This window comes from Muntiacus reevesi, chromosome 2 (genome assembly GCF_963930625.1).
Source record: "Muntiacus reevesi chromosome 2, mMunRee1.1, whole genome shotgun sequence".
NCBI lineage: Eukaryota > Metazoa > Chordata > Mammalia > Artiodactyla > Cervidae > Muntiacus > Muntiacus reevesi.
Genome location: NC_089250.1, coordinates 58900438 through 58916207, shown reverse-complemented (window position 1 = coordinate 58916207; position 15770 = coordinate 58900438). Strand labels below are relative to the sequence as shown.

Sequence of the window (15770 nt, the reverse complement as noted above, 5' to 3'; positions counted from 1 at the left end):
CTGAGTTTGCAAAATGGATTAACACATTTCAGTTTCCAGTGCTATCAGTCTCTTAGCCTAGAAGAATAAGAAATAGTCTGTGGGTGGAGGTCTCTTTGAAAGAAAGACCCGAACTAGTCAAATGGTATAACTGATTAAGCACTTTTAAAGCAGGACTTAATGGCAGAGGGAAGAACAGAAAGAGGCCAGTTGTGCTCAAGGTCAAATACCACCTCAGCCCTTGTGGGCCTTACTAGTGCCTACTATACTCACCACAGGGTCTTTTACAATGTCTGCCAGTGTGATGATGTTGGGACCACCTCGCAAATTCTCCAAAATCTTTATTTCACGCTTGATTTTCTTCTTCTTTACTGGCTGAAAGGGTAAAAGTAAAAAATTAAAAAAAAATTATTTCAGGATATTTCAATAGGTAGTATAATACACAAATGGTTTGCTTATGAACTCCTTGAAGGAAGAAAATGTGTCAGACATCTCTCTGAAGTCCCCTCTCCTGGTCCTGTGCCAGGTACTCTGCAGCTACTTAGCAATACTGAACTGAGAGAAAATAAAGATTTCTACTCCAAACAGCAGAACCCTGCAGAACTGGCATTTAATTCTGATGATCAGTCTTAATGTGTTAACATTAGAATGAAACATGGGGCTGTTTCCATTCCTTCCTCTAAGTCTTATTAACACCCTACAGAAATGAAGGAAATCAGGACCAGTAGCAAAGATGGTCAAACTATCTTTGTGCAGTATAACCTTTTGGGTTAAAAGTGGGCCTGGGAGTCAGACTGCCTAATGTGAATCCTACTTTCATTACCTGCTAGCTGTGTGTTTATAAGCAAGTTATATAACCTCTCTAAACCTTTCATTACAGGTAAAACGATCAATAAGAATACTTATAAAATTATTGTAAGACTCAAATGAGACATCTAAAAAGATCTCAGAATATGACTGAGACATAGTATCTGTTAAGCCTTATAACCAATGTATCTTTCATATTCCTTTGTCTTCACCCATCATTTCCACATCTGTTTTAGTACAGAAATCACTTTCATTTTTCTGAGAAGGGTTGTGGTCCAAATGCACCTCCTCTGCAAAGTCTTCTTTCTAAACAGTCTAAAACAGTGCTGGTCCAAAGAAATACAATGCAAGCCACAAGTGTATTTTATTTTTCAATCTATTTTGGTCATGCCACGAGACTTAGTTTCCTGACCAGGGAATGAACTCTGAGGCCATGGCAGTGAATGGACAAAGTTTGAACCACTGGACTGCCAGGGATTTCCTCACGTGTCTATTTAAAATATTCTAGCACCCACATTTTTTTTGTTATGTTACACATAGTTTTATTCAACTGGGTCAAGCAGCCATTATATTGGAATAGAAATGCTGAAAAGGAAGATTGTTCAGAGGTGGTATTGCTGTCAGTTAGCACCCACATTTAATATTTTAGGGCTAACAAAAAAAAATCCAAAATCTTATAATTTCAATATGTAAATCAATATAAAAAATTACTAATGAACAATTTTATATTCTTTTTTTGGTACTAAACCTTTAAAACTGCTGTATTTCATCCTTACAGCATATCTCAATTTGGATCAGCCATATTTCAAATGTTCAGTGTGACCTGTGTCTGCCACAATGGACCATGTGAGTCTTTCCTATCAGTTTTGGTCACCTCAGACTACTGACACACAGTATACACTTCTTAGAAATTACTGTAAGCATATAACATCTCTTCTTCAACAAGACTACTGGTCACTAAACTTTGATGATCAACCTGAATTTTTTAATATACAAACTATACAGACCCACTGAATCAGAATCTTGAGAAGAGAGATGGAGACCTATTTTTAGACATTTCACAGGTTGATGATTTAGGTCTAGGAACTACTAAACAATACTGCAGACTTTTTAAACCTTGAATCCTAAGCACATGGTACAGCAGAAAGGAGAAAGTTTTGGAAACAGACTGTCCTGAAAACCTGGCTTTGTAGCTGTGCAACTTTGGGAAAAACACTTAAGTGTTTCTGAACTTTACACCTGCCTTGCAGAATTGTGACATAAAACCACAGCTAGAAAAGGGCCCAACGTGGGGACTTCTCTGGTAGTTCAGTGGCAGAGGAGTCACCTGTCAATGCAGGGGACACAGGTTCAACCCCTTGCCTGGGGAGATTCCACATGCTGCAGAGCTACTGAGCATGCATGCCACAACTCCTGAAGTCCGTGTGCCCTAGAGCCCGTGCTCTGCAACAAGATAAGCCACTGCACACATAACTAGAGAGTAACTCCCGGTTGCCATAATTAGACAAAGTCGATACACACCAATGAGGACCTCGGGTGGACAAAAAATTTAAAAAAAAGGTCCAATGCAAAGTAGGCATTCAATAAATGAAAGCTATTTGATTATACTAACAGTGAATTCCATTTTTAATTCAATCCATGGCCTCAGCCTTGCTTCTATTAGAATTCAGCACACTGGGTGGGAAACTTAGCTAATCATAAATTTTCTTTTTGCTTCAACTATATCTTTCTCATCTGCCAGAGTATCTAGGAGATGTTTCTCCTCTCTAGGAAAGTCAAAGTGTTAGTTGCTCAGTTGTATCTGACTCTTTGCAACCCCATAGAATGTACCTGCTAGGCTCCCTCTGTCCATGGAATTTTCCAGGCAAGAAAACTAGAGTGGGTTGCCATTCCCTTCTCCAGGGGATTTTCCTGATTCAGGGATTGAATCCGGGTCTCCTGCATTGCGGGAGAAGGCAATGGCACCCCACTCCCGTACTCTTGCCTGGAAAATCCCACGGACGGAGGAGCCTGGTGGGCTGCAGCCCATGGGGTCGCTAAAAGTCAGACACGACTGAGCGACATCACTTTCACTTTTTACTTTCATGCATTGGAGCAGTAAATGGCAACCCCCTCCAGTGTTCTTGCCTGGAGAATCCCAGGGACGGGGGAGCCTGGTGGGCTGCTGTCTCTGGGGTCGCAGAGTCAGACACAACTGAAGCAACTTAGCAGCAGCTCCTGCATTGCAGGCAGAATGTACACCATCTAAGCCACCTGGGAATCCCTTCTCTCCAGAAACTAATCCAGTAATCTCTCTTCTGTTTTCTACTAATTGCTGTATCTCTATTGCTGGTTGATGGCAAATAGCTCCTGGTTTACAAAATGTTTTTCCTATAGAATCCTTTAAAATCTATAAGCTTACAAAAGCTAGTTTGTGATAGAGCAGACAGGTCACTTAAACCCTAATTTAATGTGATCAATGCAAATTTTGTCTTAATAAATGGGAGGAGATTAAAAAAAAAAAATCTTTCCAAACCACCCATCACTAAAGACCATTAATGGCTCCCAACAACCTAGAAGAAACAAAAATTGTAATTTTTTGGCTGGAAGGAAATGCAGAGGTTATCTTTTCCAGGTCATCACTAATTTATTCTCCCTTTCTAAGTTTACTTCCTATGTATGGTCACATGATAGCTTCCATATGAAACATTTCTCTCACTTATTTCTTTCTCTTTTCTTATCTTGTGCATTCTAGATTATGCTTCCCTCCCACCCTCCCATGCACACCGATCCAAATTCTCCTCACTCAGGCCCTGAAAACAGTTTCAGGGACCTTTCCCCAAGCACTACCACTGTCTTCTACACTGTAAGATTCACTACTTGTGCATTTCATATGACTCTAAATGATCTATCACCTCAGTCTATCATATACTTTTCTGTAGGAATATCATTTTATAATTACATAGAACTTCGGTGTCCAAAGCGTATATCTATATACAATTTTGTGTTTGATCCTAATAACTCTGAAAAAGACAGATAAAGCAAGACTATCCCATTTTCAAAGATAATCATGTCTTTAAAAAACAACTACCATGGCTAATTACTTTTAAAGTGGGATTAGAATCTAAAAGTCCAGATTTCAGCCTAGTTCTCTTCATACACACAATAAGATATAAATACTTAAATTCTCTGGTTCTTGAAAGGTATGCCAAAACACCCAGAAAATTCACAGGTGCTCTGTGGGCTTTTTAATTTTTGAGGGAAGCACCAGTTAATACTTGTGGTCTGCCAGTCACGACCAGCTTAAGGTAGTTCAGTTTCAATATTACACTGCACTACATTATCTTTGATGGCATATTTTTGTGAAGCTGGGTTTTCAGCAGTTGCTACGACAAAAAGCAAGTATCATGCAAAAATCAGTGTGAAACAGGAAATAAGGCTGCCTATGTCCAGTGTGATTCTGACATACCAGAAGCTGTGTAGCAACTAATAGGTATACATATCCCAATAGTAATTAATTATGGTGACAGAAGAATAAAACAATGTTAGTTTTCTCTTTAACTTCATATGTATAATTTTTAAAAGGCTACCAAGTTGAAACATAAATACTATTTTTAGTTATTTCTACTTAACTTGATAAACAAAACTATTTCATTTGGCTTAGGGGCACCATCAAAGTTAATGAGGCAATATGGGTGCTATAAATTGAGAAAGTCTGGGGCCCTCTGCTTCTTGTGTCAAATATAGAAAAGTTTCTGTGGTAAGGAACTATATGCTAAGTTCCTCGTATGTGACAGTACACAGTACAGTTATAACTAAAACAACCTGTACAACAGTAGCCCATGGGCCAATGTGGCCTGTACAGTGTTCTATACAACTTGAGTCAAAAAACTGCTCTTGCTTCAGTTTCCTGATTTGTCAAATGAAGATAATCTCTTCTATCAACTTCAAAGGAACAATAAAATAAAGGCATTAAAAGCACTAGAAATACACCTTCAAATGCTACTTAAGACCTCTGAATTACAATCTTTTTGTACTTACCTTGAGGATTTTAACAACAACTTTTTCATTATTTGTGATGTTGATGGCTTCAAATACTTCACTGTATTTACCCCGACCTAATTTTCTAACCAGCTGGTAGTCATCTTGATTTCTGGGAACAAAAAGAATCAAAGTGATTTACAAAGTTCAAATTATCAAGGACTAATTCAATTTACAGAACTGTCAAGTGTCAGTTGCTCAGCTGAGTACAACTCTTTGCAACCCCATGGATTACAGTCCGCCAGACTCCTCTTTCCATGGGGTTTCCCACCAAGAAGAATACTGACGTGGATAGCCCTTCCCTTCTCCACCCAGGGATCAAACCCCAGCCTCCTGCATTGTGGGCAGATTCTTTATCATCTGAGCCACCAGGGAAGTCCATACAAAACTATACCCAGTAGAGTAAAAGAAATAAGAGGTAGTTCAAATAATTCCTTAATTGGTTTCTTTGTATTTTTTTTCTTAAGTTGGCCAATTAAAAATGTATCTTCCAAATCCCAGAATTAAAAATTCAAGTCTTTCAGTTATTCTTTCAAATCCCAAGCTGTTTATATTTCTACTGACATACCACACATAGATAGCTTGTATTGGGGTTTGTTATGTATGTTTATCTCCAAAAACAGACAGCTTTCCCTTGGAAAATAATTTTTATTATATTTCTGTCCCCCATAGCCCTGCCCACTGTTGGCACCTAGTAAGAAGTCAATACGTGCTGTAAGAATATTTCAATTCACCCAACACTTCGGGAGTTGCTGATTTTTAATGGGTCTCTTGGCAGATAAATGACTTTCAAACATATAGGTTTGACTTCCAACTTGTTCTCCAAGGCTCTGAGGACAGTCCACGTACTGGAGTTTGCAAACCACACTACAGAACATGAGTCAGTTTGATGTTCTTCCCGCTACTTTCACCCACATTCCAAGACCACTAAGCAACATCTGAGGTGAAAAGGAATAAGGGAAAATGCCAACACTTTTTCTTTACCTCTGCTTACAACTTAGAGGAGTTTGCTCTTAAGAATGGCAGTCTTTTCAATAAGGCCTAAATGCTATTTACTCCTGCTGGGGACCCTTGAAAATCCAACATGTAAAAAATCCACCATTCATTTTCCTCAAGCAGCTATAAAGAAAGTAAATGAACAGAGAAGGCAAAAGGTACCACGGACAATGGACAATGTAATAATCAGTGCAGGCCTAGGGAAGGAAGCTCTTAGTTCTGGTTGAGTTCTTTTCCTGTGGGAGGGCCTAGAAGACAAATGCAAGCAAGCAAACACCACTAAGCCAAAAACTCAAAAGGGTTCTTTAGTGTCATTTAAGCAGAACTAAGCACAATGGAGTTAATTTGAAGACAGTGGTTGAAATTTCTGCAGTAAAACTCAGATATTCCTAGAGTCCAAAGCATGTGATGTAGAGGAAAACTGTTAAGATTATCAGTAACACTTATTGGCACTGTACCACAGTTCTTGATGGCATCATTGAAGCACATTGAGCTTCCTTGTGCAGAGGCAATATACTTACTGTTAAGAATTACGGCCATCAACATATTAATCATCAGGATTAAAACACACCCTATGATAATTTTTGAAGACTGCCTGTAAACACTTACACGCTATGAAAATCACATGTGGACAAATATAAAATGTAACATATAGGAGCTGCAGCTTTACTGAGTTTTCAAATTGCTACCTTTTGTATCTGAGTATCAAAATAATTTTATCACAAAATGTACAACCCGATCAATTATATAAGTACATGCTATGCTGGGACAAGATATGCAAAAATCCAGAGGAGACTGCACAGAGGATTATAAGGGCAAATATAGCTGTTCAGGCAGACTGCAACTGCTCAGAATGGAATTGGGGCTGAATTCCATGTTACACATGGCTAGTCTCATGATAAGGGCAAATGTTTTAAGGTTTTAATTTTGCTTCTCATCAGAAAGAGGACACCTTTCTGGAGAACTGTTTTATCCATCAGTATCATCATGGGACAACATTCTCTGACCTCAAAATTCTTTTATATAAGAGTCTAGTGTTTTCAAACTCTCTCAAGTATTAATTCTCACCTAACTGCAAAGCCTTTAGCTGAGCAAGCTAATAGGTAACTCTTTGTTACCAGCTTTATATGTATCAGAGAAAAAAATAAGAGATTGAAATGATTTTTAAATGATAACCCAACAAAACTGTTAATTTGCCAAAGCCAATAACCTGTTTCTTTTCTGTAGAAGAAAACAAAAACTGGGTTCAATCTTGAGATCTATAAATGCAGTCAGGGAATTTCTGATGTAAATTACTCAACAAATCCACCACAGTCGGCCCTTTGGATGAGAACAATGAAGTGAATGGAAATGATTACCCCCATTCCACCACATGTGACTCGTAATCCCAGTACTCTCGGGGTCTGTGTGTATTCACATCTGTGTAAACTCTGGCTCTGCTTGGCACGGGTCCCGACATGTCAGACAGGTTGGCGGACAAAGCTGGGCTTGGTGTCTGGAGAACTGGCAGTCACTGTGTTGAGAGGCAGCTGGGGAGCAAGACCTTGTTTCAGCCCTGTTTTCTTCAAACTGCAGAAACAAAACACATAAAGGCCAAGGAACCATTTTTAAAAAGCATAATGGGAAGAAAAAAAGTCATCTTACAATAATGGTCTCAAGTATACCTCAGGCTCTCTACTGATTAACCAATGAATATATCCCAACTGTGCCAATCAGTATTTCCTAAAACATGGGGAAAAAAGTAAAACAACAGAACTCCAAGAAACATATCTAAGCCTATACTGGCCCTGATCCCATCCTACAAAGTAGCCTGTTACCTCTTCATCAAAAGCTTGGATGCTCTTGCAGTCTGAAAGTGAACAATGGCACTGAGGATACACCATCAGCATTACTACTATTTACACATTCTACAAAAAGTTTTCAACAATTTTCTACAGCTCAAGGAGGGGTGCTAAATGGCTCTAGAATGGTGGCAAAGTTGAGTACAAACCTTAGTCTTACTCTAATATTTGATGAAACCAGGAAGGGAATAAACACTTGTTCTCATACATCAAAGTTCAATGTTATTTTATTATTTGGGGAGCCTTATGTAATAATTGATAGGCACGTGATCACCAATTGAAAAATACACTTCATTAAAGAAAAAAAAAAACAGTAATTTCCTCCTGATTTATTTAATATACGAGCAAGCTTAATACAAATGGGTAGAAGACAGTAATATATACTGGTTGAACTAACACAAGATTTTATACCCAGGAAAAGGTGCTGAAATTTCAGAAGTGTGCTTTCTACCAAACCAGTAAAAAATGAAGTCTCCTCCATCACCAACCACTCCAATCTAGCTATCTCCATTCTCGAAGAGTCCTATAGCATTTCTTGATTCCCTTTACTCTGCATTTAATTACAAATGTATTGCGGGAACCCCCCTCTGTTTGTCTGATGGGACACTGTCCAATGCATAAATCTGAATAAACACAATCATATTTTAAAAAAATGTAATGAGTCTCCAGGCCGTGCATATTTCAGCCTAGATTGTGTAACCTCCATCTAATTACAAGGAAAACACAAATAGAAAATGAAGAAGCTTCTATTTAAAAAAGTCAGCAATGGGGAATAATATACTGTGCTCTCCAAAAATGTAAATATTATAAAAGATAAAGAAAGGCTAAAGAGACATGGCAACTATATACAATGTCCTAGACTGTATCCTGTACTAGAGCGGGAGAAATGCTATAAAAAACAATACTATCAGGTCAAATGACAAAACTGTTATTTAGACAGGTATGTACACGAGTACTTACACATGATAAAGCAAATGTGGTAACATGTTCTTTGTACTATTTTTATTTTGCGGAAACACTTTTAAAAACTATTGTAAAATATATATAAAATTTATCAACTTAAATATTTTTAAGCATACAGTTAAAAGGCATTAAGTATTTTCACATTCTTGTCCAATCATCACATCATCCATCCTCAGAAATTTTCACCGTGCCAAACTGAAGCTCCGTACCCATTAAACACCAACTCCCTCATCCTTGAGCACCTAATAACCACCATTCTATTCTCTCAGTCTGACTACTCTAGGTAACTTATACAACTGGAATGGTAGAATACTTGTCCTTTTACATTTGGCTCATTTTTTCATTTAGCATGTCTTCAAGGTTCATCCATGTTGTAGCATATGTCAGAATTTCCTTTCTCTTTAAGGCTGAATATCTCCATTGTATGTTTGTATATTGTCTATCCATTCATTCATTAATAGACACGAGTTGTTTCAACCTTTAGGCTATTGTGAATAACGCTGCTAGAAAAAGTGATGCACAAATATCTTCTGGAGTTTCTGCTTTCAACTCTTCTGGGTGCAATTGAAGATCATATGGCAATGCTATGTTTAATTTTTTGAGGAAGCAGCACTCTTTTCCACAGTGGCTGCATCATTTTATATTCCCATCAGCAATGCACAAAGATTCCAATTTCTCCATATCCTCTCCATGTAATGGCTTTTTAAAAAAATAGCAGCCATCTTAACAGGTATAAAGTGGTATCTCATTATGATTTTGACTGGTACTTTCCTAATGATTAGTGATACTGAGTACTTTTTCAGGTGTTTATCAGCCATTTATCTTCTTCAGAGATGACTATGCAAGTATTTATTTAACTGTTTATTTTGGGGGGGGTTGAGCTGCAGAAGTTCCTTATATATTTTGGATATATCAAATATCAGATATATTATTTGCAAATATTTTCTCACATTATGTGGTTTGTCTTTAAAAAAAAACTTTACTTATTTTCGGCCGTGATGGGTCTCGGTTGCTGTGCGGGCTTTTCTCTAGTTGGGGAGAGCAGGGGCTATTCTCTAGTTGCAGTCCACGGGCTTCTCAGTGCAGTGGCTTCTCTTGTTGCTGAGCATCAGCTCTGGAGCGCAGGCTCACTAGTTGTGGTGCATGGGCTTATTCGCTCCGTGGCAAGTGGGATCTTTCCAGACCAGGGATCGAAGCCTGCAACTCCTGGGTTGCAGGTGGGTTCTTTATCACTGAGCCATCAGAGTAGCCCTGTGGTTTGTCTTTTTAAACTGTTGATTGTATCCTTTGATGCACAAAACTTTCAAATTTTGATGAAGTCTAATTTGTCTCTTTTGTCTTGTCTGTGCTTTTGATGTCCTATCTGTACTATTTTTATTTTGGTCTCATGTAAATTTGAAGTTACTTCCAAATAAAAAGTTTTTAAAAAACAAGCATTAGAAAACTGAGGCTCATTTACCTCAGAGGAAAATTTACCTACAATCACATAGCTACTTAATAGCAGAATAAGGACCAGAAACCAAACTTCTGTTTCTTGTGACAGCAACTAATTTTTGCCATGTAATCATAAATTAATTAGATAACAAAAGCTAACGTCTACAGGCATTCATGATGTGCTTTACATGAATATTTCATAATCCTTACCACATGAGGAAATGCTAAGGAAAGGTTACTATTCTTTCCAATTTACAGGATGAGGAAAATGAAGTGAAGAAAGATTAAGTAACTTGCCAAAGGACACAGTTAGAAGGAGCTGGCAATGTTCAACCAGACTACAAATCAAGAGATAATTGTATTCACCTCTTAGGTTTGTGGTGAGGATCCAATAAGCTAATAAAATATCTAGAACTCTGCCTATTTGAGAGCTCAATGAAACTCATTTACAGCAATCTGCATGTTCTCTCCAATTTGTCTCCTTATACCTAGTTTCAGTGGCTTAAAGCTTTAGAGGAAGAGCATGAGCGAGCAGGGGTTAACCATATATTCCAGAAGTGACAGAGAGTGATACTCCCACTCCTCCCACAATACACGAGACCAAAAAATCCATGTGTCTACTTATGGATTCCCCCATTCATAAAACCCAATATAATCACCACCGTTGACCTCTGGTGTCCTTTAAGTATACAATTTATATGGCCAGAAAATAACAACATAGTTCAGATAGTTATTAAAAAGTGGACCAAAACTGCCTTTAAAATATTTCCAAATTATTTCTTTGGTTTTATAAAACAACTTGAGTGGTAATAACCTAATTTATCTTTATCTAATATCAGTTAATTATAAACAGACACACATATCCCAAACAAGCAAAAAACCAGAAAGCAGATACTTTTAAGTTTCCTTTTTCCCAAAGAAACAAGGTCATTTGTGCTTTAGGGCTGTTTGCTTCTTTGGTGACTATTATCCCTGCACTAAAAACAGCAAAAGACACTAGGGAGATGAGTAAAGGTGTGTGTATGTGCACAAACAGCCAAAACAGTAGAGACAGCAGTATTAAGCCAGAAGAAATACTGTCCCGGGAATTTATAAATTATAATGATACTAGATACTTTTAAATTCTTACCTTCTTCTCTGCAACAGTATTTTCCTCTTCAGTCTCTATATTCCTTTAAAATTTACTCTTTCTGTTGATATTCTATACCTATACGACGACCTTTAACTGTGGGTCTCAAAGCTCTTCCCCTATGAACTTAACAAGTTTACAAAATCAGCATAAATTTAATAAATGGGATTAGATCCAACAGGGTGAGGAAACAAGCAGTCAAGTCCTGAGTTCAAATCCCTAATTGGTTGCAGGACCTCTACTGGGCTTCTTCCAGCTTTGATTCATCACTTACAAAACTTGCCTAATTGCACTTGCTCAAGTGAGATATTCTTCCAAAAAGGGCTCAGAAACACCAAATACAATGTAAATTAACATTGAATGATTACTATACCATTGCTCCTTTGTGAAAAGGAATAAGCAGAAGCCTAGCCTTAAAAGGCTGTGGTCTTCAATTTTAGTTTTCTTCACTTCATTTACAAAAATTATAGGAGCTGAGGTTAACTCCCAGCCTCTGAGGGCCAACTTATGGGTGGACACGCCATTACAAAATGAGACCTCATTTCTCCATGGAAATCATCTGACTCACATGGAAAATATTCCCCAACTCCTTTAACAGACCAAGCATCAATCACACGCTTACCAGCAAGTCTTCAGCTCTCATATGGCCTTGATATTCTCTGAGAAAGAGCAGAGGCAAGACTACTCACTAATGAAATCCCTGAAATCCTCAAATACCTGTTTAACTGACATTTGCAGCTTTGTGCCTCATCAACAGGGACCTGATTTATTATGAACAGGGGAATTTCATCCTCCACTGGGACGACAACTGGTTGTTTTGCAGCAACCCAAAGCGGTACTTCACTTTATTGTCATGCATACCAAGTAATCTGCTTAGAGTAAGAGTCATTCACATGAATTTCAAATAGCTGGCCTTCGTTAATTATGCGGGGAGAAGAAAATGGGTGTGCATGTGTATAATCGTGAACTACATAGCCCAGCAACTTCAGATAAGTAAAATGGTACAAGGAGAGGTGAGGGAGGGTGATGGAATGGAGAGGGGATGTGAAGATGGAAAAAAGAAGATAAACATTATTCTACTCAGAAATACTACTTCACTTGCACCTCTGTAAATGTGTATGGATATTCACATGCTCTATACGGTCAGCAAAACAAGACCGGAAGCTGACTGTGGCTCACATCATGAACTCCTTATTGCAAAACTCAGGCGTAAACTGAAGAAAGCAGGGAAAACCACTAGGCCATTCAGCTATGACCTAAGTCAAATCTCTTATGAGTACACAGTAGAACTGAAGAAGTGAAGTCACTCAGTCGTGTCCGACTCTCTGCGACCCCATGGACTGTAGCCCACCAGGCTCCCCATCCATGGGATTCACCAGGCAAGAATACTGGAGTGGGTTGCCATTTAGTGGAAGGATGAATAGATTCAAGAGATTAGAACTGGTAGACAGAGTGCCCGAAGAACTATGGACAGAGGTCCATAGCACTGTACAGGGGGCGGTGACCAAAACCATCCCAAAGAAAAAGAAATGCAAAAGGGCAAAATGGTTGTCTGAGGTGGCCTTACAAATAGCTGAGAAAAGAAGTGAAAGGCAAAGGAAAAATGGAAAGACATATCCAACTGAATGCAGAGTTTCAGAGAAAAGCAAGGAGAGATAAGAGAGACTTCTTAAGTGAACAGTGCAAAGAATTAGAAGAAAACCCAGAATGGGAAAGACTAGAGATCTCGTCAAGAAAATTAGAAATACCAAGGGAACATTTCATGCAAAAATACACAGAAGAACTACACAAAAAAGGTCTAATGACCCGGATAACCACAATGGTGTAGTCACTCATCAGAGGCGGGCATCTTGGACAGTGAAGTCAAGTGAGCCTTATAAAGTATTATTATGAATAAAGCTAGTGGAAGTGATGGAATTTCAGCTGAGCTATTTCAAACCCTAAAAGATGATGCTGTTAAAAGTACTGCACTCAATATGTCAGCAAACTTGGAAAACTCAGCAGTGGCCACAGGACTGCAAACGGTTAGTGTTTATTCCAATCCTAAAGAAAGGCAATGCCAAAGAATGTTCAAACTACTGTACAATTGTGGTCATTTCACATGCTAGTAAGGTAATGCTCAGAATCCTTTGTGCTAGGCTTCAGCAGAACATGAACCAAGAATTTCCAGATGTAGAACCTAGATTTAGAAAGGAACAAGAGATCAAACTGCCAATATCTGTTGGATCACAGAAAAAGCAAGGGAATTCCAGATAAACATCTACTTCTGCTTCACTGACTATGCTAAGGCCTTTGTGTGAAAAATTCTTCAAGAGATGGGAATATCAGACTTACTTGTCTCCTGAGAAACCTGTATGTAGGTCAAGAAGCAATAGTGAGAACCAGATAGGAAACCATGGACTGGTTCAAAACTGGGAAAGGAGTGTGTCAAGGCTGTATACTGTCACACTGCTTATTTAACTTATATGCAGAGTACATCATGCAAAATGCTGGGCTCAATGAATTCCAAGCTGGAATCAAGATTGCCGGGAGAAACAGCAACCTCAGATATGCAGAAAATATCACTCTAATGGCAGAAAGTGAAGAGGAACTAAACAGCCTCTCGATGCACGTGAAAGAACAGAGTGAAAAAGCTGGCTTAAAACTCAACATACAAAAAACTAGGATGATGGCATCCAGTCCTAACACTTCACGGCAAATAGATGGGGAAAAACTGGAAACTGTTTACAGATTTTATTTTCGTGGGCTCCAAAATCACTGGGGATGGTGACTGCAGTCATGAAATTAAAAGACGCTTGCTCCTTGGAAGAAAAGCTCTGACAAACCTAGATAGCATAAAGCAGAGATATCACTTTGCTGACAAAGGTCTGTCTAGTCAAGTTTTCCAGTAATCATGTAGAGACATCTCTACATGACTAGAGAGTTGGGCCACAGAGAAGCATGAGCGCTGAAGAACTGATGCTCCTGAATTGTGGTGGTGGAGAAGACTCTTGAGAGTTCCCTATACAGCAAGGAGATCAAACCAGTCAATCCTAAGACTTCCCTGGTAATAAAACAGTTAAGAATCCGCCTTCCTGGAGAAGGAAATGGCAATCCACTCCAGTATTCTTGCCTGGGAAATCCCATGGACAGAGAAGCCTGGTAAGCTACAGTTCATGGGGTCTCAAAAAGTCGGACATGACTTACCAACAACAAAAAATCGGATTAAAATAAATAATATGAATTTGTTAGAAAAAAAAAAAGAACCCGCCTTCCAATGTAGTGGATGTAGGTTCCATCCCTGGTCAGGGAAGATCCACATTCTGCAGATCAACTAAGCCTGTGTGCCATACCACCGACCCAGCAGAGCAAAAAATACAATAAATAAAAATAACTAATTTAGGGTTAAAACAAACAAACAAAACCACCAGTCAATCCTGAAGGACATCAACTCTGATTATTCACTGGGAGGACTGATGCTGAAGCTCCAATATCTTGGCCACCTGATGCTGGGACTCATTGAAAAAGACCCTGATACTGGGAAAAACTGAGGGCAAAAGGAGAAGAGGCGACAGAGGATGAGATGGTTGGATGGCATTACTAACTCTACGGACATGAGTATGAGCAAACTCTAGGAGATAGTGAAGGACAAGGATGCCTGGCATGCTCCAGTAATGAGGCTGCAAAGAGTCGGACATGACTTAGCAACTGAACAACATTTACATGCAGCCTAACAAGAAAGAAATACAGGGATGGGCTAAAGCTCTCAACTACAGATTTGGTTCTTTCAGACATTCCTTTGTTCATCCCTTTAACCATATGAGCATCTACTATGAAAAAGTAGTGTGCTAGGCTGTGGGAATATAATAATAAGCAAGGCAGAACACGGTGAGATGAATATGCCTTTAAGATTTTATCTGCAGATTAAGGACAATGGAAATTCATTGAAGAGTTTTACGCAGACAAGTGACCTGTATGTACATTTTGAGTAAGTTTATTCTGGCTGGTGTGAGACAGGCAGAGAGAATACATTCAGGGAAAAAGAAAAGTTATCAACAGTAGCCTATGTGAGAGAGATGATGAAAGCCTGACCTATGGTGGTAGCAATGGAGATAAAAGAACTAATTATGATGAACAAAATTTATGGTGTAAAATCAACAGCTCTGGGTAGACTGGATTAATGGTGTAAGGAGTGGAAGTGACTTTCAGATGTCTGGCTAGGGAGACTGTTGATGCCATTCAGGGAGATAGAAAACATTCTGGAAGAGAGCTCACCAAGTCAGGTTTTGAACGTAAGGTTAAAATGGTTCTTTGACATGCTAAAAAGAGAACTGAACAGGCAATTAGGTATTACAAGTCTGGAGCTAAAAGTTTTCCAGCTTTAAAATATCTACCCCCAACCTCTCCTCTAGAATCCTATGTGGCAGGCATTTCTTTTCCTAATCTACAGGTAAGAAAATAGCCTAAGTAAATTCAGCAGCTTTACCAAGAACATCCAGTAGAGATGGAGCTGGAATTCAAAGCCAAGATGACTGGCCTCCAAGGTGTCTTTACATTCCTACAGAACTTAACACTTCCTACATCATATGGTAGTCTTCAAACTTTAATTTCCTTATTAGACC

The 15770-nt window shown here is 38.7% G+C and overlaps 1 protein-coding gene across 2 annotated transcripts in view; it reads right to left on the bottom strand.

The window, feature by feature from the left end:
* Positions 1-15770, bottom strand: part of CSNK2A1 (casein kinase 2 alpha 1) — a 54817-nt gene that overhangs the window by 15501 nt on the left and 23546 nt on the right. The window contains exons 1-4 of one of the 2 annotated variants that reach the window (XM_065921768.1): positions 11170-11188; positions 7161-7371; positions 4807-4918; positions 253-354 (exon numbers count right to left, since the gene is read on the bottom strand). In XM_065921768.1, the coding sequence (XP_065777840.1) occupies positions 253-354; positions 4807-4918; positions 7161-7261 (315 nt within the window). In that variant the 5' untranslated portion in view covers positions 7262-7371; positions 11170-11188. Of the gene's footprint in view, positions 1-252; positions 355-4806; positions 4919-7160; positions 7372-11169; positions 11189-15770 lie in introns of those variants that run through there. The other variant, XM_065921767.1, reaches the window with a different exon arrangement.